Source organism: Nothobranchius furzeri, chromosome 5 (genome assembly GCF_043380555.1).
Source record: "Nothobranchius furzeri strain GRZ-AD chromosome 5, NfurGRZ-RIMD1, whole genome shotgun sequence".
Classification (NCBI taxonomy): domain Eukaryota; kingdom Metazoa; phylum Chordata; class Actinopteri; order Cyprinodontiformes; family Nothobranchiidae; genus Nothobranchius; species Nothobranchius furzeri.
The window spans coordinates 79310121-79334120 of NC_091745.1; the positions used below are offsets into that span (position 1 = coordinate 79310121).

The window sequence follows — 24000 nt, forward strand, 5'->3', positions numbered from 1 at the left end:
AGTCACTCCATCTTTACGCGCCTCTCCACTTGACTCAGCTGGTTCAGCCCTACGTACCTGGTCGAATTCTTCGATCAGCAGACCCCCGCCTGTTACAGGTCCCCGGTGTTCGGGTGAGGACGCGAGGAGAACAAGCGTTCTCAATCTGTGCGCCTCGTCTCTGAAACCAACTCCCCCTAGCAGTGAGAATGCCCCCCCCCTCTCTGATTTTAAATCACGCCTGAAGGCTCATTTTTATTCCTTGACTCCTACTTCAGCCTAGCTGGCATTTTACGATGTTTTTGTTTTGTTTTTATTGTTTTTATAGTAGTTACTGTACTACTTTTATCACTTCTTCCTGTGGGTTGATTTTATGCTCTTTTACTGCGCAGCACTTTGGTCGGCCTCGGCCGTGTAGAAATGTGCTTTATGAATAAAATGGAATGGAATTTATAATAGAACTTAATGGGACACAGCTTTTATTTTGAAATATACTGAATGCACCTTGCTGTAACGCGTCTCACTTCCTGTCTGGCTCATGTAATTTCTCCAACTTCATGATAATTCCCCCTGCGGCGTCCGCAGACAGGGTTTGGCCCTCGCTCAGCGGTCACATTCATCCTCTTCTATCTTCCCGCTGTTGTTTTATTTCCTGTCGTGTTGAGGTTTATTTGCTGCGTGACTTTCTGTATTTTCAGGACTGTGCTGAAGAACAACGACTTGAGGTCCAGACAAGAGCTAACGGCCCATCTGACCAATCAGTGGCCGTCGCCGGTTGCCTTGGACAGCAACGTGGTTGCCTTGGAAACGCTGCTGTACAGGCGGAGCGCCGGGCAGTGGGAGGAGTATGTTGGTTTTGTTTATCTTTGATTGTCATCCGTGAGGTTGCTCCTGTGGCTCTCTCGTTATTTTTAACTTTACTTTGATTTAGAAAGTGGTAATCTAATCTAATCTCATCTCTGATGATACGATCAGAGACGAACTAAATTCATCTGTGCCAGCAGGGAAGTGACTGGGAGTTTCTTTGCAGCCTATGTATTTATTCACTTCCAGGAATTAGACAACTAACCCAGGAAGTAATCCAGACAAAAGGGATTATGGCATTAAAAGAGAACCTTAACGTTTTGAAAACGAGTGAAAATGGTTTGATTATATTTCTGCTCCTGCAGGAAAAGTTTCCAGAGTTTAGAGCAGCTGTCTGCAGACATGAGCCTCTCTCAGACATCGCTGGAGCCGTCCGTCCCCCTCAGCCTGGAGGCCCGGCCCGCCGGCACACAGTGGCTCCACCGAGGCACGGCTCACAGCTAAGAGCAGCTCCTCCACCTGCTACTCAGACATTTATCATGTGCACCTTGTCTTTCAGGTAAGGAGGAAACTCCATCCCTTAGAGGTCTCTGCGGCTCCCTGACCTCAGTAGCCAGCTACAAGTCTTTAGCCAGCCTGAAGTCGAGCGAGTGTTTAGCCAGTCCGGCGACAGAGATCAGCAGCCCGGGCGTCACGCCGTCATAAAACATGAGGATCTGCAGGAGACAAACTATCAGGAACTTATCTCTTGTCTGGAAAGTCGATTTTCTCCTGTTCTGCTCTGAATGTGGAGCTTAAAGAGATGAAAGCCCGTTTGGAAGCTGAATCATGTGTTTGACCACGTTTGTGCCGCCAGACTTAACATGTAAATGATTTTATTTCTGCTTTTATCTGTGCACCATACTTTGCTTTTTAATGTTGGGGAATCAAATGCAAAAATATTAAGTTTTATTAACTTTTGCATCACATTTTTGTGTTTGTTAAAAGCACTGATGGGAGATCAGTTACTGCAGTCTGGAGGCTTAAGTCAAAAGCTGTGTTTACTGCATCTGCTAACCCGATTCCTATAGGATGGAAATGTTTGTCGTTTTTAATTTTGCACCAGAATTTTGTTCTCAGGAAGCTGCAGTTCTGGGTTCCCTTCAGTTATTCAGAAGCAGTATCTCGCGTTGATGACTGGATCCTAATGGGCTAATAAAACTAGAAGATAAATTATAAGCAGCAGATATTTTGAGACGTGTGTGTGTATTAGAGTATCAGTACAAAGTCATGTACCTCAAAGTTAATGTTTGCCTTCAGCTTGCTCCAGCGGTCATTTGCACAAACACACAGACATCTTTGTGGATTTATTTGTCTTTTACGCTTCATTTTAAATAAACTCCTAAATAAACTCCCAACTAACTTCAGGGTTGACAACTTTTGAAAAAGATTTGCAGCGAGATTTTCTTCACGTATGTACGCATGTACCAAGGGGGCATTGTGAAAACCATTAGGTTTGGTAAAAATGACTTTAATAAGAAAATAAAATAAAGAAAACGATCTTTTATACAGCGCCTTTCAAAATAAAGATCACAAGGCGAGTCAAAGTCTGTCAGAGAAAGACCATTTAGCCATTTTGGGGTTAATTAGGAGGATGCAAAGTACGGAAGATGATTAGGGTCACTGAAAAGAAAAGAAAGATGAATTCTAACTTTTTTCTCAGTAATCAAAAACTCAGATTTCTGAGAAAAAGTCAGAAACTTACAATGTTAATTATGATCAAAACATGAAAGTAAATTTAAAAACTGTAGAAAAATGAAGAAATGTATTCATACTTCATTAAATTTTACTTTTATTTTCCCTGCAGAACTGTTATGTCGTAGTCATTTTTAAGTGGTGTGTTTTATTTTGAAGGAATCTGCAGGTCAGGCTTATGAACGCTGTAATAACCGTTTGTCTCCGGCAGAGGGCGCAAAGATGGTTTCGAAAGCCAGAAACTAAAGGACTGAGTTTCCATCCAGTTGACCGACAGCCTGGCAAGCCAGACTAAATAAATATATTATTTAAACATTTTATTATTTAGACAAACTTTGCAAAGCAAGAAATTGGTCTAGTTCATTAAGCTAGTCGACCGGAAGACAACCTATAAACCCCCCACAGACGGATTATGTGGCCATCAATCAAATCAAACGACAGATTCAAAGCAATTAAATAAAATATTTACTTAAATAAACAGTAAAAAGGAACTATTTTCTATTTTGTTACTGGTTATTTTGTTCTAGTTGGCTTGATTTGATATATTTCAGTAGTTTACGCATTTATTGTGAAATAAAAATACATGAATGTTTTTCCTGTTTAAAACAAAAACGTGTACCTTTTTAAAAATAATTTCTGTCTTTATGTCTCTGTGTTTATTAGATGTAAGTGGACATTTAATGTTTATTTAAATACTAACTATTTGATTTGTTTGATTAGAAATTACAAATACATGCTTGTAAAAAATTTTTAACTAAATATATTTATTTTATATGACCTATTAATAACTTTATTAAGTTTATACTACTACTTCCCTGCGTGGATAAGCGGGTACAGAAATGGACGGATGGGTGAAATACTTCTAAATCTACTGGGGATTTAGTTTCGCCCTGTGGCCACCATCACATGTATGATCATCACATATGTTTGCAGCGCTGCAGCTGTTGTCCGTAAACAGACAACAAAACAACATTTACTTCCGTAGTCAGTAGAAGTGAAGATGTTAGTTTTCCTGTGAACGTTTTGTTTCACCTGGGATGAGAAGTTACCATCTCTAAAGACCAAAAACAGTCAAATCACTTACAGAAGTCTGGTTTTATTCAACAGAAATGTGTTTTTGAGAAAAAGCTTTATTGTGTCTGTCACACAAACAAACTTAAAACAAAACAGGAAGGAAATGCTTCAGGCTCTAGACTGAATAATCAAGCTGTTGCTGCCCCCTGCTGGCTGCTCCATGCATCACAATATGTAATAAAACATTATTTAGGTGATCAAAAACACACTTTGTCGTCCATTAAGATAGGTTTCACAACAACGATGTTTTTTCACTTGTGTTTTCTGATTGTGTCTCAGTTTGGCAGACCCCCCCAGTCCCCCCCCCAGTCCAGAGAGAAGAAAGTCACGCGCTACTGCAGCGACCTCTGTATTCTCTCCTGATTGCGTTTGCGGAAAAAAGCTTTTCCAGACTCGTACGAGCTGATCATGATGGCACAGGCAGGCGCCACTTTGATCAACCTGGGCAAGAAACCTGCAAAGAAGAAACACTGAGCAGGTATGGAGTTATATTTGGAGATTAAGACCGGTACCGACCTGCAAACAGCCCCTTAAAGCCGTCCTGAGCCACAATCCTGCTCATCACAGCCAAGGTGGAGGAAGACAGTTTACACGGCACTGGAAAGACAAAAAAAAATACACTTTAGATCAACTTCTACTGGTTTCACTGTCAGGAGACTGGTTCGTTTTCAACACAGACCAGCAGGGAAGCTGCTTTTCTCCTTTGTGCTCAAGAACAGCTGCAAAGATGTGACAAACTTCCTGCTTGCTTTAAGTCTTTATCCAGATTAATCCAGCCACTGACGCTGTAAAGCTGTCAGGGTACCTGAAACTCCTTACCAGCTCATTTGCACAGAACAGGAATCTTTGGATCAACACAGACACCAAACTATCAGCAGTTTGCTTAATCTGACTTTGCTCAAATCTCTAACAGCAACAATGGACAGCCAAACGAAAAGGTTTACGGACCAAAACGTTTCTCGATTAAAGAATTAAAAACTCAACACTCAAACATTTATTTACGTAAATAGTCAAACAATGAGGCCATAATTACAATTTTTTGCTTGCAGCTCTCCCAGCTCTACCTGCCTTCTGGTTTTGACCACGTCAAATGGTAAAGTGACGATGGCTGCAGTCTGAAAGGAACATCAGAGGACAGTCTGATTTCTATAAACGTCCTCAGCTTGTCTAAACGGTAGACACTCACAGAGCCCGCCACCGCTCCAGATGTGAAGGTGATGCTGAACGTGGGCTCCCTGGTTTTGCGGCGTTCACACAGCCAGCTCTTCCCCCTCTCGTAGTTGTACCAGTAAATAGCAGAGAAGGGCACGTCCCGGAGCAGCGTGGGACCCAAACCCCTCCAGAGGGACCGCCAGCCTTCTGCCTCCACCGCTGAACGGATGCAGGCAGTCAGCTGCCTGTACGACTGTTTCTGGGACTGAAGCTTGGTGCGGATCAGCTCCAGAGGGCTGATCACCGTCGCTGAGCCGACTGAAACAAAGATCAGCTACAGTAAAGGGGCATTATGGAAGTTTGACGGCCAAAACATGTATAGAAATAATAAATGTCTTCTTCAATGCCCTGGTCCTGTAGAATGAGCCCTGGCATTTTTACTGTGATTGCCTGTTTTTCTGTAAAATCACAGAAAAAGAGAGATGCTCGGGTCGAGCAGGCTGCTTCATGCGCGTTCACGCTCAGGCATCGCCCGTAGCATTTGCTATCCGTAGCTTTAGCAGCAGAGAGAGAGGCAGTGCCACTTTGTCGCTGTTCCTAACGCCTAGTGACAAAGCTAGCTACATTTCTGAGGACCCTTAGCTACTTTCTGTAGAACTTTCTTCTAGATATTTCCTGCTAATTAGCAACAAAATAGCCATTTTCACTCCGAACCGTTCTTTGGTTTGACGTTGTTTCAGCTGTCATCAAGGATATAAATGTTACAGATACAAACGATGTCGCTGGTGCTTTAGCTCACCTAGTAAAACATTGGACTCCCGTGCAGAAGACCTGGGTTTGACTCTGGATGTGAACATAATTTGTTTTCTTTTTTACATTAATGGTATATTTTTTACAGTAAGACGCCTAAATTTTTATTTGAGACTCGCCGAACGGCATTGAATTCACAGATAAAAAAGATGTGGGTTCAACTTTCATTTTGGAACAATTTTTCAAGCAAGGGAAGGGAATGATCTGAGCATGCAGGAGGACTGACCCATCATAAACCTTTGTGGGCTGTGCTGAAGAGAAAGGTACAGAACCAAATTATTTAATTAATTAGCTGCACGTTCTCCTGTCCTCTGTCCTCTGGGACACACACACACACACACACACACACACACACACACACACACACATACACACACACACACACACACACACACACACACACACACACACACACACACACACACACACACACACTGAACTGTCTCAGCTGTTATTTTCGTTAAGGAGTGTGCACGTACAGCACGTACGCCTCGTGCACTAGCCTACTATTGAAGCTGCCGTTACGCTTTTGGCCTGAGGGGGCAATCGCGAGCATAAAAATTCAAAACTCCGTAAAGTCCCATTAAAGATATGAAACATGCAGGACGGAAGAATGCACAGAGACACCAGAAAACTGTAAAGGAGAAAACACGTTAAGACACATTTCATAAAACCTGACTCATGACTATCACCTGCAGGCAGTCATTAAAATACGACGAGCAAAAATGATCCTGGCCTAATAGTGATGATGTCATCGAGGATGGGACAAAATTTCATAAAGTTGAGGCCAAAGGGCAAACGAGCACAGACAATAACCCTTAGACAGGAAATGAAACCCCGGTCATCATTACTGCTACGTCTTCATTTGCTTGAATTTAAACATCAAAAGATACCGGAACTGCACCCTTAACACACTACAGACGATTCATCCCAGCAAGTTATGCTAAATGATTTCTGATTGGACACCCCCCCCCCCCCCCCAGCTCACCTCTGGCGAGGGCTCCTGCTAAGAGCGGTGCCTGCTGAGCACAGTCTCCCATCCTCACCTTCAGAGCTGCACACAGCTGATCGTAACACGTGAAATAGATCACAGTGGCTGGTACGGCCATCACGCTAGAAACAAGAGAAACGTTACAGGCAGATGTTTAGAAATCCAGGGGCAGCTTTTTACAAAACGGTGCTCGTTTATCCTCACAGTGTTGGAGGCAGGCCACTCCATAAGGAGCGAATCCCTTCACAGCGAACTATTTTGTAGAATGCATCCTGCAGAGTGGAGATGGTGCATATCTGAAACATCTTTCAGCATGTCTAACGTATCACTGTAACCAGTTAAAGACGTGTACAAATCTTACAAAGGTGCCACTGAAGGGGCCGATAGCCCGGGACCAGCCGTTTTCACACACACATACGTGGTCCATAAGTCCGTTGCAGTAGACAAAACATTTCCCTAAATTTTAAGAAGAAACAAAAATAAAATATAAATATTCTCCATAGATTTTGCGGTCATGTACAGAGTGGATCCATTTCACCTTTCAGGAGGGGACTTTTCTGTGCTTGGAGTCTGATCTTTATAACATCCAAAGGTGTGACTGAAACAACAAACAAGCAACAACACAGCATGAGCTTCATGGGTTTTATTCAACGATGGTAATATTAAGTTCTCGCGCGCATAAATAGTTAACACAGCAGGCCGGTTAGAGAAAAACCATAATCGATGGCCAAGTGACAGATCAGAGCCAGCTAAAATACAAGAATTTAAAAGAGGAGCTTAATAAGCAAATAACCACAAATTAAGGACACAAAGTATGAAGTGTACCAAATCTCGTCTAGAACTGACTTCATAGGATCTCCATTACTTTATGTTAAAGGTAGGTGTCCAAGATCAAGAGGTGTAATCGGAATATCTCACCAAGCAGAGATGTAAGGAGGGCTCCGGAGCAGGAAGCCACCATCTGCTGCAGAGGAGTAATGCCATTGCTGGCAGGAGGAGCAGGACTTTGACCACTCATGCTGTCCCCTAAAGACATAAAATACAATATAACACCAGATGTAATCCTATGTAATAATCAATTAACATGCGTGCAACAGTTTGATAAGACAAATATGATTGATCTCCAGCTTGGTTTCGAATATGAAAAATGTACACAACACGAGCACTCTGACCTTGGTCAGCTTATTAGTTTAGCTAATCAACCTGCTAAAACATCCAGCAGTAACGGTGTTTCCTATTGACAGAATCATTATTATGCCACTCGGCACTTTAAAGTAATGTAGTAGCTGTTTCCGACAAACACCAGTCTAACACGTGTGTTAGGTCATGGCTAGCTTGACTGTGTTTACACCACCGTTTACACCAATGCTGCAAGATGACGTAAGATGGTTAATTCACCTCAGCACATTCGTGATATTTGTCATCTACTTTAATTTAGAAGTAATAAATATAATTCCAAACTATACTAACACATCCAAGCCTTCAAAAATTGGCATTAAAAGTTTCTGTAAGTTTATATATTAAATTTTTTTCTCCAGGCATCGAAACGTCACAAACCAGCGACAAGAGTTGATTTACTTGTCTCTGACGTTGCCAGATTTGAACATACAGCGTTGGATGGCAAAACCTCAACGTTTAAAAGTATAGATAGGGAATTCAAATATTCAAATATTAATATTCTATAAAGCCACAGTTTAATGGATTATAACAAACCGTTCAGGTTATATAGTTTTGAAAAGTGTATCTGTTCATTTATTTGCGTTCAAGCTAATTAGATTTTCACTTGATGAGCGTCAGACCTGGCATCCAGCTCCGGATTTTAAAAGCGGGAACTGGGACGTTGAAAGAAACGACGAAATTAAAGTTTACAGAAGGTGGTTTAAAAGTTATTTTACTGCGTGTTGGAGATACAATTTAATGATATGTAATATGAAATTAAGTAAATTCAGTTTTTAAGAGTTTTACTTGAACGTAAAACGACATGACACGGAGGTAGACTTGTATTTCCGCTTCATAAGTGAGGCTGGACCTGGACGTAAAGTTCGTACAAAAGCTAACTAAATAGGAAGCCCAGCCTCTTAACGCAGTCATCGGTGCGTTTATTTGTTTCTCCGGTTTTGTTTTTGTTTCCGGTTTGTTTGTAAACGACTCGTTTGATTACAAGCAGCGAGCTGATGGGGACTTCATGGGGTAGAGTCAAGACTCATCTGTTTTCTCGATGAAAGAGAATAGAATGAAACCGAAACGCGGTCACAACCATGCAGGACCCGACTGGCAAGGTGTGTATGTTTATTTATTACAATGTAATCACTGTGGTTTTAAATGTGTTATTCTGTATTTATAGTGCGTTATTGTGCACATTTTTAAAAACATTCAACGTACCGTCTGTTTTGTGGTTTAATATATTTTTTGTTTAACATTTTTCAAGACTTCCTGTAAAAACCCAACAGCAGCAACACTCAACCAAACTCCAGGTTATATATATATATATATATATATATATATATATATATATATATATATATATATATATAATATTACTATTGCATTTTAAGCCATAGTTAGGAGAGATTAAAATTTAGCTGGAATAAATAGATCAAATCTGTTTCCAGTAGGGCTGCACGATATAAGGAAAACCTACGATATTCGATAACAATGATTAATATTGCGATGACAATCTTATTTGCGATAAATAAAAACTCAACTCAGGAACAAAAATAATCAAAAATAAACATTCAAAAAATCATTAAAATGAGAAAAGCAAAAGATGTGAGGAAAGGGAAAAAGAAATAAAAAAGAAAAGGGACTCACTGGATCCCGGGAAAAGCTGAATCAGCAAAAAGAGCTAATGAAGCTAACTCAGGTGTTTGCTAACCATCAAAATTAAGGGCCGTCCGCTTCGGGGCGGGCATCTGACCTATGAGAATCCACCCAAATGGCCAAATGGGTGAAGAGCTATTTTTGATTTGTTAAATAAAAACAAACATAATACTTCCGTTTGACTATCACAATGCATTATGTGTAGCAAATATTCGAGCTGACCATTCATTGCGATATTTAGCTGTTCTTTGCGATGTGCATATTGTGCATACTGATATCGCGATAACGATATATTTACGATATATTGTACAGCCCTAGTTTCCAGCAGGTTTATCTCAACTTGGAGCTGTTATTCCTCAGGAAAAATCAAGTATTTTGTTTTTTTTAAGTGTAATCTATACCTCCAGTGAAACTAGCTTATCAACCATTTTATAACCTGTAACTTTGTAATGTTCTTCATCAGGTAAAGTCGTAAACACAGGAGAAACGAGGACTGTGAGCAAAGCAAAGACAACATCAGCACAAGTCAGACCCTTCACAGGCAAAGTGTTTTACCTGGACCTGCAATCTAACAGAACCACTGAAACTTTGGAGAGCGACATTAAAGAACTGGGAGGGGTAAGCACACATGCATGTGGGTCTCAGACACAGTTACTTTGTGTTTCATGTAACAGAGCAGATCATGTTTATTTCTACTGACAATAACAGTCTTAATCCTGCTAACTCCATCAAAGGTTTCTCTCAGGTTCGCAGTGTATGAGCGTAGTTTTAGTTTTCATTTAGAATTAACTGTCCATACAACCAGACCTTGTTCACAACATTACACGTGAAATGGGAGAAGGCTGTAGTGAATCTTTTCTGTTTTTAAAGGTAACTACAATCTTTAAATGGTAACAGATAATCTCCTATTCATTCAGTGTCTTAATTAGAAACTATGTGGAATAAAAAATGTAAATATTGTAATAAATCTGATCAGCCTGTTGTCGTGACACAGAGAAAGCTTTTCTCCAGTAATAATATCACATCTGTTGTTGTTTTCATTTAGACCGTTGAGAAGTTCTTAAGCAAGGAAATTAAGTATCTGGTGTCTAACAAGCGAGAGGCGAAGTATGTTCACTGCCTCCGACAGGACTCTCCTGTCCCCAGCCCCGACTCAGGGCCGAGTTCACCGCACCCTCAGTCCGCACCGCAGCATCCTGTCAACCATGTGGACAAATTCAAAACCAGGCCTCAGAGCCAGGCAGACACAGTGAGTTTGAAATCTTTTTTAACTTTATAAATAAATGAGTTTTAATTCATCTTTTTCGGGTGCGGTTTTACAGCTGGCCAAAAGCCGAGGGAAGTCTTTAGTGGAGAAAGTGGTGAAAGGACAGGTTAGTAACGCCGTCACGAGTCACCATCCTAATGGTCTTAATGTGCTAATATTAAGGTTATTTTCAGGGGAGGGTACAAATGGACAGAATCCTGTCTAATGCATTGGAGTGGGGCGTTAAAGTCCTTTATATAGATGGTGAGTTAAACTGTGCTTCAGTTTTATTTGTTTAATATGTTGTGTTTTCTGTGCATTGATTTATAAATGTTTGTTTTTTATGGCAGATGTATTAGCATACGTTCAGAAGAAAAAAAACCTCATCCGCAGCCGAGTTCCAGACGCTGCTGCCGCCGAAGTGCGAGTACGTTTTAGAAACGACAAGACCTGATTTTGGGATTCATTCTAACTTTTAAAGATGTGTTTTCTGTCTTTTCTAATAGAACAAACCTGAATCATCTGCCAAACAAAACTTGCAAAAGTTGAAAGGTAACTTTTCTTCTGAATGATGGTGGATGTTTTTAAACTTATGTAGATTTTATTTTAGGACACCTTACTTATTGCTCTTTATGCTCAGAATCAGAAAAGGGTAGAAAGCCTTCTCCGGGTCAGGGATGAGGTCCTGCCCCAAGTGGAGGAGTTTAAGTATCTCGGGGTCTTGTTCACGAGTGAGGGAAAACTGGAGCGTGAGATCGATAGGTGGATTGGTGCTGCATCTGCAGTGATGCGGGCGTTGTACCGGTCTGTCGTGGTGAAGAGAGAGCTGAGTCAGAAGGCGAAGCTCTTGATTTACCGGTGGATCTACGTTCCTACCCTCACCTATGGTCACGAGCTTTGGGTAATGACCGAAAGAACGAGATTGCGGACACAAGCAGCCGAAATGAGTTTTCTCCAAAGAGTGGCTGGGCTCTCCCTTAGAGATGGGGTGAGAAGCTCGGTCATCCGGGAGGAGCTCGGAGTAGACCCGCTGCTCCTCCACCTCGAGAGGAGCCAGTTGAGGTGGCTTGGGCATCTGGTCAGGATGCCTCCTGGACGCCTCCCTGGTGAGGTTTTCCGGGCACGTCCAACCGGGAGGAGACCTAAAGGTAGACCCAGGACACACTGGAGGGACTATGTCTCTCACCTGGCCAGGGAACGCCTTGGGATTCCCCCGGAGGAGCTGGCCCAAGTGGCTGGGGAGAGGGAGGTCTGGGCCTCTCGACTTAGGCTACTGCCCCCGCGACCCGACTCCGGATAAGCGGATGAAAATGGATGGATGATCGGGTGATGGATGGATGGATGGATGGGTGGGTGGATGATCGGGTGATGGGTGGATGGATGGATGGATGGATGGATGGATGGATGGATGGATGGATGGATGGATGATCGGGTGATGGATGGATGGGTGGATGGATGGATGGATGATCGGGTGATGGATGGATGGATGGATGATCGGGTGATGGATGGGTGGATGGATGGATGATCGGGTGATGGATGGATGCATGGATGGATGATCGGGTGATGGATGGATGGATGCATGGATGGATGGATGGATGGATGGATGATCGGGTGATGGATGGGTGGATGGATGGATGCATGGATGGATGGATGGATGGATGGATGATCGGGTGATGGATGGATGGATGGATGGGTGGGTGGATGATCGGGTGATGGGTGGATGGATGGATGGGTGGATGGATGGATGGATGGATGATCGGGTGATGGATGGATGGGTGGATGGATGGATGGATGGATAGATGGATGATCGGGTGATGGATGGATGGATGGATGGATGGATGATCGGGTGATGGATGGGTGGATGGATGGATGCATGGATGGATGGATGGATGGATGGATGATCGGGTGATGGATGGATGCATGGATGGATGGATGGATGATCGGGTGATGGATGCATGGATGGATGGATGGATGGATGGATGATCGGGTGATGGATGGGTGGATGGATGGATGCATGGATGGATGGATGGATGGATGATCGGGTGATGGATGGATGCATGGATGGATGATCGGGTGATGGATGGATGAATGGATGGATGGATGGATGGGTGGATGGATGGGTGGATGGATGGATGGATGGATGCATGGATGGATGGATGGTTGCATGGATGGATGGATGGGTAGATGGATGCATGGATGGATGCATGGATGGATGGATTGGTGGATGCATGGATGGATGGGTGGATGCATGGATGGATGGATGCATGGATGGATGGGTGGATGCATGGATGGATGGATGCATGGATGGATGGATCCATGGATGGATGGATGGATGCATGGATGGATGGATGCATGGATGGATGGATCCATGGATGGATGGATGCATGGATGGATGGATGGATGCATGGATGGTTGGATGGATGGGTGGATGCATGGATGGATGGATGGATGCATGGATGGATGGATGCATGGATGGATGGGTGGATGCATGGATGGTTGGATGGATGGTTGGATGCATGGATGGATGGATGCATGGATGGATGGGTGGATGCATGGATGGATGGATGGATGCATGGATGGATGGGTGGATGCATGGGTGGATGGATCCATGGATGGATGGATGCATGGATGGATGGATGCATGGATGGATGGGTGGATGCATGGATGGTTGGATGGATGGGTGGATGCATGGATGGATGGATGCATGGATGGATGGGTGGATGCATGGATGGATGGATGGATGCATGGATGGATGGGTGGATGCATGGGTGGATGGATGGATGCATGGATGGATGGATCCATGGATGGATGGATGCATGGATGGATGGATGGATGCATGGATGGTTGGATGGATGGGTGGATGCATGGATGGATGGATGGATGGATGGATGCTCAGAATTGTGATGTTTGTTTCAGGGGGTCGGATCAGGAAACCTTTCATCAAAGTTGAGGATTCAAGCAAGTAAGACAGCAGCTAACAGCAGCTAACGTTTATCCATCGTCCCAAAAGAGCTGGCATAAATGGTGCCTCCGTTGTTTTCAGGCATTATCGTCCGATTTACCTCACAATGACAAACATGCCTGAGTTCAACCTGAAGACTAAAGCTCCCTGCAGTCCTTTCTCTCCCGTGGACAAAGATCCTCCTGGAGACAAACCACAGGGACACAGGTACTTCAGCTGTTCTTCATCACCTTCTCACATCATTATTGAGCTAACACAAACGCGTTGCCTTTCCTCAACTTCATCTCACATCGGGAGCTGAATTCTTGTTTTGTGTTCGACCAAATTAAATTTCTCTGACTCTGGAGTGTTTTAAACCACGAAGCTGGACTCATCATTATCCTGATTTGTTAACCCCGATGGAGCAGAGGCGGGAAAGCTTCAGCCAGCGAGGAGAAAGCTCAAGGCCGAAAGAAGAACAGAGACAAGAAACGAGGTGGCTACTGCGAGTGCTGCAAGATCAAATACAGCAACTTCAAAACGGTACGGCTAAAATGTTCTGGTTCAGCTGAAGCTTGTTGCATTCTTATATTCGAATTATGCAGCTCATCGCTGTTGATATGTAGTTACATTTAATGCTAGTGAGTGACAAATGAGCACATTTGGAATTAAATGTCATAATTTTACGAGTCCAAACGTGAAGTTTTATTCTCATGATGCATTTTGTAAAATCTAAATGATGAAATGTACATTAGACGGATAAACAGCCAAACATGCTTTTAGCCTCTGGGATGAAATAAACGCACGCCTCGATGGTTAATGTAATCATGGAAACAATGCTCGCTGATGACGAATGTCTTCACATAGTTCCTCTGTTCATGCTGTTTGTTTACAGTGAGGAGTTTATCTGTAGGGAAGATAAAACAAACTTTGTGACCGTGTTTAGGTGCTTGTGAGAGAACACCGTGCACTCGGTGGCCCTCCGCAGACAGCTGTAATCATCTATTATTTAACGGAGTAATTTTTGTTCAGCATCTGCAGAGTGAGTGTCACAGGGCTTTCTCTAAGACGGATGAATACTCCGTTGTGGACAGGCTGGTTTCTGCGTTGCACTTCGATTTCATTCCCATCAGAACTAAAGTCAAAAGGTATTTTATTTCCACGTAGCAAAAACTATTTAATCAGACTGGTTGTTAATGCATGTAATTAACTTTTGTTTTTCTCATCAGGCCAAAGTGCAGCGTTTCCTCTCCTGTTTTTGTTGCTAGACCAAGTGGGGAAACTGATAAAAGTGCTCCAGGAGGTCTCGGTCATTTGGAGAGGACTGTTGAGCCTCGGGCTGCCGGTGCGTCCGGGGGAATGAAAATCAAAAACGATTCCTCGCCTGCCTCTGCTCCTCCGATCGTTTCAAAGAGAGACTGCTGGAACTGCAACACCTACTCAAACAGACCCAAACACAGATCGCCTTCATGTAAACAAACATTCAGACAGAAGTCTTCGACTTGTGCCCAGACAGCCAAGCAAGTTCAGATTCCTCAGTTAAAATCTGAAACGTCGCCCTCTAGAGGTGAATTTCAGGTCACATCTCCTCTCGAAGACTCTCTGGTCCACCCGGTAGACCGAATCCCCCGTAAAGGCACAAAAAGCCCACCCTCTTTCCTACAGACGACCATAGAGAGCGACGTTTTGACTAAAAGCATCAATGTTGGGACACAGCCTAAAGGTACTAACACCGATGAGTCTTGTCATGGGTCAAATACGTTCTCAGAGACTGGAAATAATCGGTCTGACGAGGAAGAAGCACGCCTTAAAACACCAGATTCCTCTTTAGTCAGGAGGATCCAGCGGAAGATCCGTGTTTACAAGCACAAAAGACGGAAAGTGGACGTAAACATTGAGCGTGTAGAGTCGAGCGGTGTTCCTGAAAACTCTCTGCTGAAGCTGTGGGATCTTTTCCAGTCCAGTGATGACATGGATGTTGAGTTTTATGGCTTTGAAGACTAAAAACTCACAAAAATGAAGGGAGAAACTGGACTTTCTGAGTCAAATCTTAGGTTTAACCCATTTGGACAAAAATAGAAACGTTCATAAAGTCTTGGAAAAACTATGGGGAGATACATGAACGATAATAAGAAAAGCCATATTAATTCCATTTGTAAGCTACTATTTGTGTTAAAAACGTCTGTGAGAACATCAGAAATTGTTAAGGGTTTAAAATGCATCAGGTTCAGATAATCGGCAGCTTTTCTTTTGCACAATTAAAACCATAAAACAAAGTAAATTGTCGCATGTTGGTTTGTGGCCATAAAATGTTGGACACGCTTAATTCCCAATTTGTGGGCCATTTATTTGCTATTTTAACTAAAATGATTTGCATAACTTTATCAAAATAAACAAATTCAAAGAGCTTTTGGGATATTTGATGAATCTAAATTATGGTAAATAAAGTATAAACGTTTTAATCTGGAGATCATTTTATCTTTTCCCCCCTCAATAATGCTTTTGTTTAACCTTAGTCATTTAAAAAGGATTTTGTATAACTGGCATTTTAACGCCTCCCCCTGGGCTGTCACCTTACCGTGGTGGAGGGGTTTGAGTGTCTCAGTGATCCTAGGAGCTAAGTTGCCTCAGGCTTTCTGCCCCTGGTAGGGTCGCCCATGGCAAACAGGTCCTAGGTGAGGGATCAGAGAAAGAGCAGCCCAAAGACCTCATGATGAGTTATATAAATGGAAACCGTGTTCCCTCGCCCGGATGTGGTTCACTGGGGCCCCCCTCTGGAGCCAGGCCTGGAGGTGGGGCACGTTGGTGAGCGCCTGGTGGCTGGGCTTTCACCCATGGAGCCCGGCTGGGCACAGCCCGAAGAGGAAACGTGGGTCCCCCTTCCCATGGGCTCATCACTAGTGGTAGGGGCCAAAGGGGTCGGGTGCAGTGTGTGACGGGTGGTAGTCGAGGACGAGGACCTTGGCGGCCTGATCCACGGCTACAGAAGCTGGCTCTTGGCACATGGATTGTCACCTCTCTGGTGGGGAAGGAGCCTGAGTTGGTGTGTGAGGTTGAGAGGTTCTGACTAGATATAGTCGGACTCACCTCAACGTATGGCTCTGGCTCTGGAACCAGTTTCCTTGAGAGGGGTTGGACTTTCTACCACTCTGGAGTTGCTCCCACTGAGAGGCGCCAAGCAGGGGTGGGCATACTAGTTGCCCCCCATCTTGGTGCCTGTACGTTGGGGTTTACCCCAGTGAATGAGAGGGTAGCCTCCCTCTGCCTACGTGTGGGGGGACGGGTTCTGACTGTGGTCTGTGCTTAAGCACCAAACTACAGTTCAGACTACCCACCCTTTTTGGAGACCTTGGAGGGGGTGCTGGAAAGCGCTCCTTCCGGTGACTCCCTCGTTCTGCTGGGGGACTTTAACGCTCACGACTCACGTGGGCAACAACAGTGAGACCTGGAGAGGTGTGGTTGGGAGGAACGGCCCCCCCTGATCTGAATTTGAGTGGTGTTTTGTTATTGGACTTCTGTGCCAGTCATGGATTGTCCATAATGAACACCATGTTCAGACATAAAGGTATCCGTATGTGCTCTTGGCACCAGGATACCTTAGGCCGCAGCTCGATGATCGACTTTGTTGTTGTTTTGTCTGACCAGCGGCTGCATGTCTTGGACACTCGGGTGAAGAGAGGGGCGGAGCTGTCAACTGACCACTATCTGGTGGTGAGTTGGCTCAGATGGTGGGGGAGGATGCAGGTCAGACCAGGCAGGCCCAAACGTATCGCAAGGGTCTGCTGGGAACATCTGGCAGAGTCTCCTGTCCGAAGGAGCTTCAATTCCCGCCTCCGACAGAACTTCCAAAATGTTCCGGGAGAGGCGGGGGACATTGAGTCTGAATGGACCCTGTTCCGTGCCTCCATTGTTGAGGCGGCCGACCAGAGCTGTGGTCGCAGGATCGTCGGTGCCTGTCGTGGTGGCAACCCCCGAACCCGCTGGTGGACACCGGCGGTTAGGGATGCTGTCAAGCTGAAGAAAGAGTCCTATCAGGTCTTTTTGGCCTGTGGGACTCCAGAGGCCGCTGACGGGTACCGGCGGTCCAAGCGGAACGCGGCTCGGGTGGTTGCCAAGGCAAAAACCCGGGCATGGGAGGAGTTCGGTGAGACCATGGAGCAAGACTTCCGTATGGCTTTGAGGAGATTCTGGTCCACCAACTGGCGCCTCGGGGGGGAAAGCAGTGCGCTACCAACACTATCTATAGTAGGGATGGAGTGCTGCTGACCTCTACTCAGGACGTTGTGGATCGGTGGGCAGAATACTTCGAAGACCTCCTCAATCCCACCAACACGTCTTCCAGTAAGGAAGCAGAGTCTGGGGACTTTGGGTTGGCCTCTCAAATCTCTGGTGCTGAGGTCACTGAGGTGGTTAAAAGCTCCTCTGTGGCAAGGCTCCAGGGGTGGATGAGATCCGCCCGGAGTTCCTTAAGGCTCTGGATGTTGTGGAGCTGTGTTGGCTGATGCGGCTCTGCAATATCGCGTGGACATCGGGGCAGTCCCACTGGATTGGCAGACCGGGGTGGTGGTCCCCTTATTTAAAAAGGGGGACCACAACTACAGGGGGATCACACTCCTGAGCCTTCCTGGTAAGGTCTATTCAGGGGTTCTGGAGAGGAGGGTCCGTCGGATTGTTGAACCTCAGATTCAGGAGGAGCAATGTGGTTTTCGTCCTGGCCGTTGAACACTGGACCAGCTCTATACCCTTAGGGGGGTCCTGGAGGGTGCGTGGGAATTTGCCCAACCAGTCTACATGTGTTTGTGGATTTGGAGAAGGCGTTTGACCGCGTCCCTTGGGGGGCCCTGTGGGGGGTACTCCGGGAGTATGGGGTACCAGGCCCTCTGATACGGGCTGTTAGGTCCCTGTATGACTAGGTTTTTGGGTTTCAACCACCCATGTATTTCATGTTGCTTTGTTCCACAAATTTTGCTGCTTTGTTATGTATAAAATTACACATTATGGTTTTATCACATGCTCTGTTAAGGCATGAATCTCTACAACAATGGACATAATTTACTTAATTGATTTTGTGAGAGGCTCGGGTAATTTTAACAACAAAAACAATAACATGAATAAGTGAAGCACACACACACACACACACACACACACACACACACACCTCATTGTGTTATTGCAGCTTTAATGTGAGGAAAAGTGTCATAATGTCCTGGTGACAATGCCATGCAAATTGCATGAGTCAGTGACTCGAAGCACCTGCTGGGTTACTTTTACTGACCGGTTTAATGGACTGAACTGGATGTTTACAGTGTGAAGTGTTTTGAGTCGACGCTTGTCCTGATTTGGCGCAATATAAATAAACTGAATTGAAAACAATTATTAAATCATTGATGCGTTCGTGCATGGGGGAGGGGACTTGGCAGCTGAAGTGAGTGAGTCATGATCAGGCAGGTTTGTGCAGGAGCTTTTATTCCTGCTCCGTTCGGCGGAAGCTCGGGCCCGCTCACTCTCCTCCGTCCTGCTTCATATTTATGCATTAGGCGTTTCTGCAGTGAGCCGCTGCTCTGTGAGGAGGTGTCCCCGCTCCTCCCTCTCCGTCTCCCGTCCTCCCCCTCCCTTCCCTGCGTCCTCCGTGCTGCTGGATCCGAGGGGTGCGCTCAGACGCGCTCTGCGTTCAGACTCGCAGCAGGCACCCCGATGGCCCGCCGTCAGAGGGACTGCACGAACCAGACGATCCGCCCCGGCTCCAGGCTCCCCTAGCGAAGGCTGAGCCCCGAGAGCCTCCTGCTGGAACACACCGCCTTGTTTCAGTTTCCTACCAGAGGGAGAAAGGTGCGGATGATGCTGAGGATGCGCCCCAGATGGTGGATTTCCCTATTGTGCGTCTGTGGATGGATGCACGTCGGGTTTCAGAGCATCCCAGACGCTCTAAATGGTAACTAACACTGTTGTCGGTGTTTTATTATTCATTTTTTACTCAGATGAATGGCAACACTTTCATTTAACAGGCCTGTGTTGTGTTTATTTCTACTAAATAACGCACGCAGCCTGTAGCCGTTTTGTGTTATCAAAGGAAACGGAACCGATCGACACCTCAGACGGGGGTCGTTTGCAATGCAAGTGTCTTTCCTGGTCCGTGCACGCAAGGAAGTCGCTGTTTACCCCTCTCCGTGTGTGCAGGAGACGCCTCGTCGAGCTGGAAGGCTCTCCGTGGTGCGGGCAGGCTCGTGAGGAAGGAGGACACGGTGCCGCTCCGCCTGCTGTACGACAGCCAGGACCAGGTCACCCACGATGAGCTCAGCACCAGGGTTAAGGCCAGACCTGGATCCACGCAGGTACACACGGACGCACGCACGCACACACACACACACACACACACACACACACACACACAGCGTGTGTGATCTGGAAGGCTGCCTTCTTGGACGCGTCTTTTGTTTTCAGATTGTTCTTCATCATCTCCTCTGCTTGTTTTCAGGGGTGGATGAAGAACACAACATTCTAATATTTAGACAGGAGCAGGCCTCACTAATGCTGTGTGCTAAATGGGTCATCTCTTCATAACTTAAAAGACACACACACGCACGCACACACACACACACACACACACTGTCCTACATAAATAGCTTTTTTTTAAATCACCTTTTTGGGATGGATCTCATAACTTCTCCCTCAGGTTCTGGATAATTAGTAAAGCTTCTAGTCTTCTGGTGCAGGTTTTTAGTTCCAGCAAATCAGGGAATTAAATCCTTGGTACATTTAAAAAAAAAAAGTGTAAATTAGCAGCAACATGAATTCCTCCACAAGAGGGAGCTGAAAACTTTGTTTTTAACTGAAAGTCTCCAGACTCTAGACGACACAAATAGATTAGATGTTCAAATATCTGTTTCTGTAAGAGATTCTAGATGCGGGACCATTAAACTGTTTACATATTTACAACAGTTAGATCCTGGATGTTTATTCGGGTGAGAAATGATCTTCATCCGGGAATTTGAATGTAAATATTAGAATTTTCACTTGGAAGTTTAGGTGTAAAACTAACCGCAGTTTAGAAACGGATCATAGCAACAGTCAGGCGTGGTCTGGGAAAAGTAATTTTGAATGGTTATTTCTGATTCTAACGGGTCACTCTGAGCGTTTCATGCAGGCTCAACGTAAAAATAGTCTCCTACACCCATCTCCTGCAGTAGCTTCTGATAGAAAACAGACGGTGAAACTCTAGGATTAGAAAATCCCGACAGATCTACGTCACACTGTCACCAACATTCATGGACTCACCCATCTGGACTCACGACGGGGAAGGCTGTTGTTGGTTTAGCGTCCAGGAAACAGCAGAGAACGTCTCAGCTAGTAGAAGCTAACCGTTAGCATTAGAAACCCCACCACACAGCAGAACTCCTCCAGACTTGTGTTATTTGTGGAGATAAAACATCAACTGCAGAGCAGACAGAGTCAGAGGTAGAGTCGTGTTGCTGTTAGCCAATCAGAGGAGAGATGTCTGAATATCAGGAAGTAAGACTGTAAAACTTGTGGTCTGAAGCTCAGCTCTGATCTGGCATTCTGCTAGTTCCTGAAATCCTGAAACAGACGCATCTGAGCTTATTTTCCCCTGAGTATTCGTTCCTACTAGAGACCCCTGCAGACATATTGGCTGAATGAGCATCCCACTCCTTTTAGAGTTGGGGTTAATTACTTTTCACACTGTGTCAACTTGGTTTGGATAAGTTTTGTTTCCTTAATAAATTAAATCATCACTTGAAAAACTGCATTTTGGATTTTCTCAGGTCATTTAGGTTACATTTAGATTTTTGATCAGTAGAAAAAATAAAATTAATATTTTCCATTCAGTCAGCCAAATAAACATTCTCGATTTGAGTATGAGGGGCGACGGTGGCACAGGAGTTAAGAGCTCGCTCCGTAATCGGAAGGTTGCAGGTTTGAGCCCTGCTCAGTCTGTCGCTGTCGTTGTGTCCTTGGGCAAGACACTTAACCATGGACGTAATTTTGGGGGGTGGACAGGGGGGACATGTCCCCCCCACTTTTTCCAAAGTCAAGTTTTGACCCCTGCACTTTTTACCATCCAAAAACAATATTACGCTATATTAAACTGACACTGGTTGAGCTCTAGGACCAAGCGGAAAACAACCGTTTGTGTTGAAGCCTGTTTCCCATCAGAGCATACTGTAAAGATACCCCCCTCCCTCCCTGTCCCCCCCCCACCTCTAAAGCAAAAATGACGTCCATGCACTTAACCCACCTTGCCTGCTGGTGGTGGTCGGAGGGACCGGTGGCGCCAGTGCTCGGCAGCCTCACCTCTGTCAGTGCGCCCCAGGGCAGCTGTGGCTACATTGTAGCTCATCCCCACCAGTGTGTGTGAATGTGTGTGTGAATGGGTGAATGACTGATTGTGTTGTAAGGCACCTTGGGGGGTTCCAGGACTCTAGAAGGCGCTATATCAAATACAGGCCATTTACCATTTGAGCTTTTAAACCAGAGTTTGCTCGCAGCAGAGCACTTTTATATGTAGTGTAGAGAGACACATCATGTGATGTATTTAATTTATTTCTAATTTTTCAAAGTTTAATAATAATAATAATAATAATACATTTTATTTATAATGCGCTTTACATTACAGAAGTAATCTCAAAGTGCTAGATTTAGTGTTTAGTGTTTAGATAATTTTCCATGTGATGTGAAAATTTAAATGATAAAAAGTTATTTAAATAAATTTGCATACTGTGAATAATTAACAGATTTTCTTGTCATGATTTTAAATCAGCTTTAAAAAATAATTTTAAAATTTAGGTCCACTTCAAGAAAAATACCAATTTATGTGTTTTCCTTTTTGTTTGTTTTTGTATTTTGTGTTTATTTATAGTGGGAGTTGTATTGTAATAATAGTTATTTTAACATTAAAGTCTTAGATTTTTCCCCCAGTAAACTTCAGTTTATGATCCAATCACCTAAAGGCACTAAAACCAGCCCCAACCAATGACTGACAAACGTCAGACAGCAGGAATTAGTCGTTAGATCTCACGCTGCAGACGTGTTCTGACTCTAAACTGTACAATCAGAGAGAGAAACCGTCTTTGATCAGACGTGCGCCGAGCCGTTTCTTCTCCAGAGGACTGGAACCTGCGACGCCACTTTTACACAAAGTTTGATCAGCGATTGGCTGTTTTTAGATTAATGGACTAAAAACAAATCTGTCAAATGTTTCCTGAAATGTGACACGGGAAGTTATTTATAGGCTCGTGTTGCGTCGTCTATTTTCAGACACAAACACGACTGAATGAGCAGCAGCAGGGTGGAGTTCAGTAAAGCCACGGTGCTGTTTTAGCGGGATGGGGCAGAGCTCCTGCCTCCGTCGTAGAGCTTTGATAGCACTTCCAGTCGGATGATGCTGAGGGAAACGTCGGGTCAGCTGGAGTCAGAAATCAATGTAAGAAGATTCAGTGGTGGTTTCTTAACGATGGCTCAGCTCTGTTAAGATGGGATCTGCTGTCATTTGGCACATTTCCTGCTACTTCCTCCAAGCACGGATCCAATCTGCCAGACTGAATTTCATTACAAGCTTTGGATTTGCATGCGCTCACACGTGCACCAGATCTTAACTGCTCATAAATGCATTGATCATGTTCAGACATGCGCCGGCAAACAACAGAGCGCACGGTCACTGGGGAAATCTGGGGCCGAGGTCATTGATGAGTGAGCACTGGGGGGCACTTCCTGAAACAGCTGAAACCCCGCCCCCCTCTCCTCGTTATCCTGCAGGCTGGAGGGGGAGGGTAGATGTGTTTGAGGTCAGCTTCAGGAGTCTTCTGGACCAACAGGAATTACAGATGGGCGTTCTTATTGACCCAACGGCGGTGTAATAAAGCCTGCACCATATGAGCCCGCACCTGGAATGAATCCGATCCTGCTCCGTCTGAACCAATCAGAGAGAAGGAATGAGTTTATTGGTGTGCAGATGGACTTCCAGAGACCAACATCCTAACTCGATAAGCTCACGAGCTTTGAAACTTAAATATTGATCTATGCAATTAGAGTTCATGTATGAATGAGATGAATGAATGGCTTAATATCACCATCCTCTCTGAATTTACAGCTGTAGTCAAATAAAAATGAATCTTTATGACTTTTCATGCTGATTTGTACTGAAAAAACAAGCCAAACATGACAAAGGTCTAATTCAGGGGTGCCCAGTGTTGGTCTGGGAGGTCTGGTATCAAGCATGTTTGAGTTTTAACCCCGCTTCAACACACCTGATTTCAATCAGCAGATGATTAGCAGCCTTCTACAGAGCCCACTGAGCTGCTGTGCAGTTGATTCAACCACCGAATCAAGTGTGCTGGAGCAGAGAAACCCCTAAAACGTGCTGGATAGTGGCCCTCCAGCCACAGGAGTGGGCACCCTGATATGTCTACCTTTAGTGGTAACTGGTTTGTCTGT

At 44.6% G+C, this 24000-nt stretch overlaps 4 protein-coding genes across 7 annotated transcripts in view; 3 read left to right on the forward strand and 1 right to left on the reverse strand.

The window, feature by feature from the left end:
* The window catches only part of rundc3b (RUN domain containing 3b), a 10586-nt gene extending 8932 nt beyond the window's left edge, over positions 1-1654 (forward strand). Inside the window, exons 9-11 of the mRNA XM_070551212.1 lie at positions 678-824; positions 1149-1270; positions 1343-1654. Of these exons, the coding sequence (XP_070407313.1) occupies positions 678-824; positions 1149-1270; positions 1343-1488 (415 nt within the window). The 3' untranslated portion in view covers positions 1489-1654. The remainder of the gene's footprint in view (positions 1-677; positions 825-1148; positions 1271-1342) is intronic.
* Positions 1655-3793: 2139 nt separating this feature from the next.
* On the reverse strand, positions 3794-7900 carry slc25a40 (solute carrier family 25 member 40). The gene is made up of 10 exons (XM_070551213.1): positions 7717-7900; positions 7463-7570; positions 7083-7142; positions 6906-7000; positions 6749-6816; positions 6542-6666; positions 4778-5061; positions 4625-4706; positions 4108-4188; positions 3794-4045 (listed from the first exon to the last, which is right to left on the reverse strand). The coding sequence occupies exons 2-10, from the start codon at positions 7560-7562 to the stop codon at positions 3924-3926; spliced, it is 1017 nt and encodes a 338-aa protein (XP_070407314.1). The 5' UTR covers positions 7563-7570; positions 7717-7900; the 3' UTR covers positions 3794-3923.
* A 487-nt stretch (positions 7901-8387) lies between these two features.
* dbf4 (DBF4-CDC7 kinase regulatory subunit) lies at positions 8388-15958 on the forward strand. Its single transcript, XM_070551211.1, has 13 exons — positions 8388-8418; positions 8709-8823; positions 9828-9982; positions 10410-10613; positions 10687-10737; positions 10805-10874; positions 10961-11037; positions 11117-11162; positions 13527-13572; positions 13654-13779; positions 13980-14094; positions 14584-14699; positions 14781-15958. Exons 2-13 carry the CDS (start codon positions 8763-8765, stop codon positions 15553-15555), a joined length of 1842 nt encoding a protein of 613 aa, XP_070407312.1. The 5' UTR covers positions 8388-8418; positions 8709-8762; the 3' UTR covers positions 15556-15958.
* Positions 15959-19251: 3293 nt separating this feature from the next.
* The window catches only part of adam22 (ADAM metallopeptidase domain 22), an 83517-nt gene continuing 78768 nt past the window's right edge, over positions 19252-24000 (forward strand). For all 4 annotated transcript variants that reach the window (XM_054741398.2, XM_015950615.3, XM_015950617.3 and 1 more), the window contains exons 1-2: positions 19252-19483; positions 19729-19883. In XM_054741398.2, the coding sequence (XP_054597373.2) occupies positions 19387-19483; positions 19729-19883 (252 nt within the window). In that variant the 5' untranslated portion in view covers positions 19252-19386. The remainder of the gene's footprint in view (positions 19484-19728; positions 19884-24000) is intronic.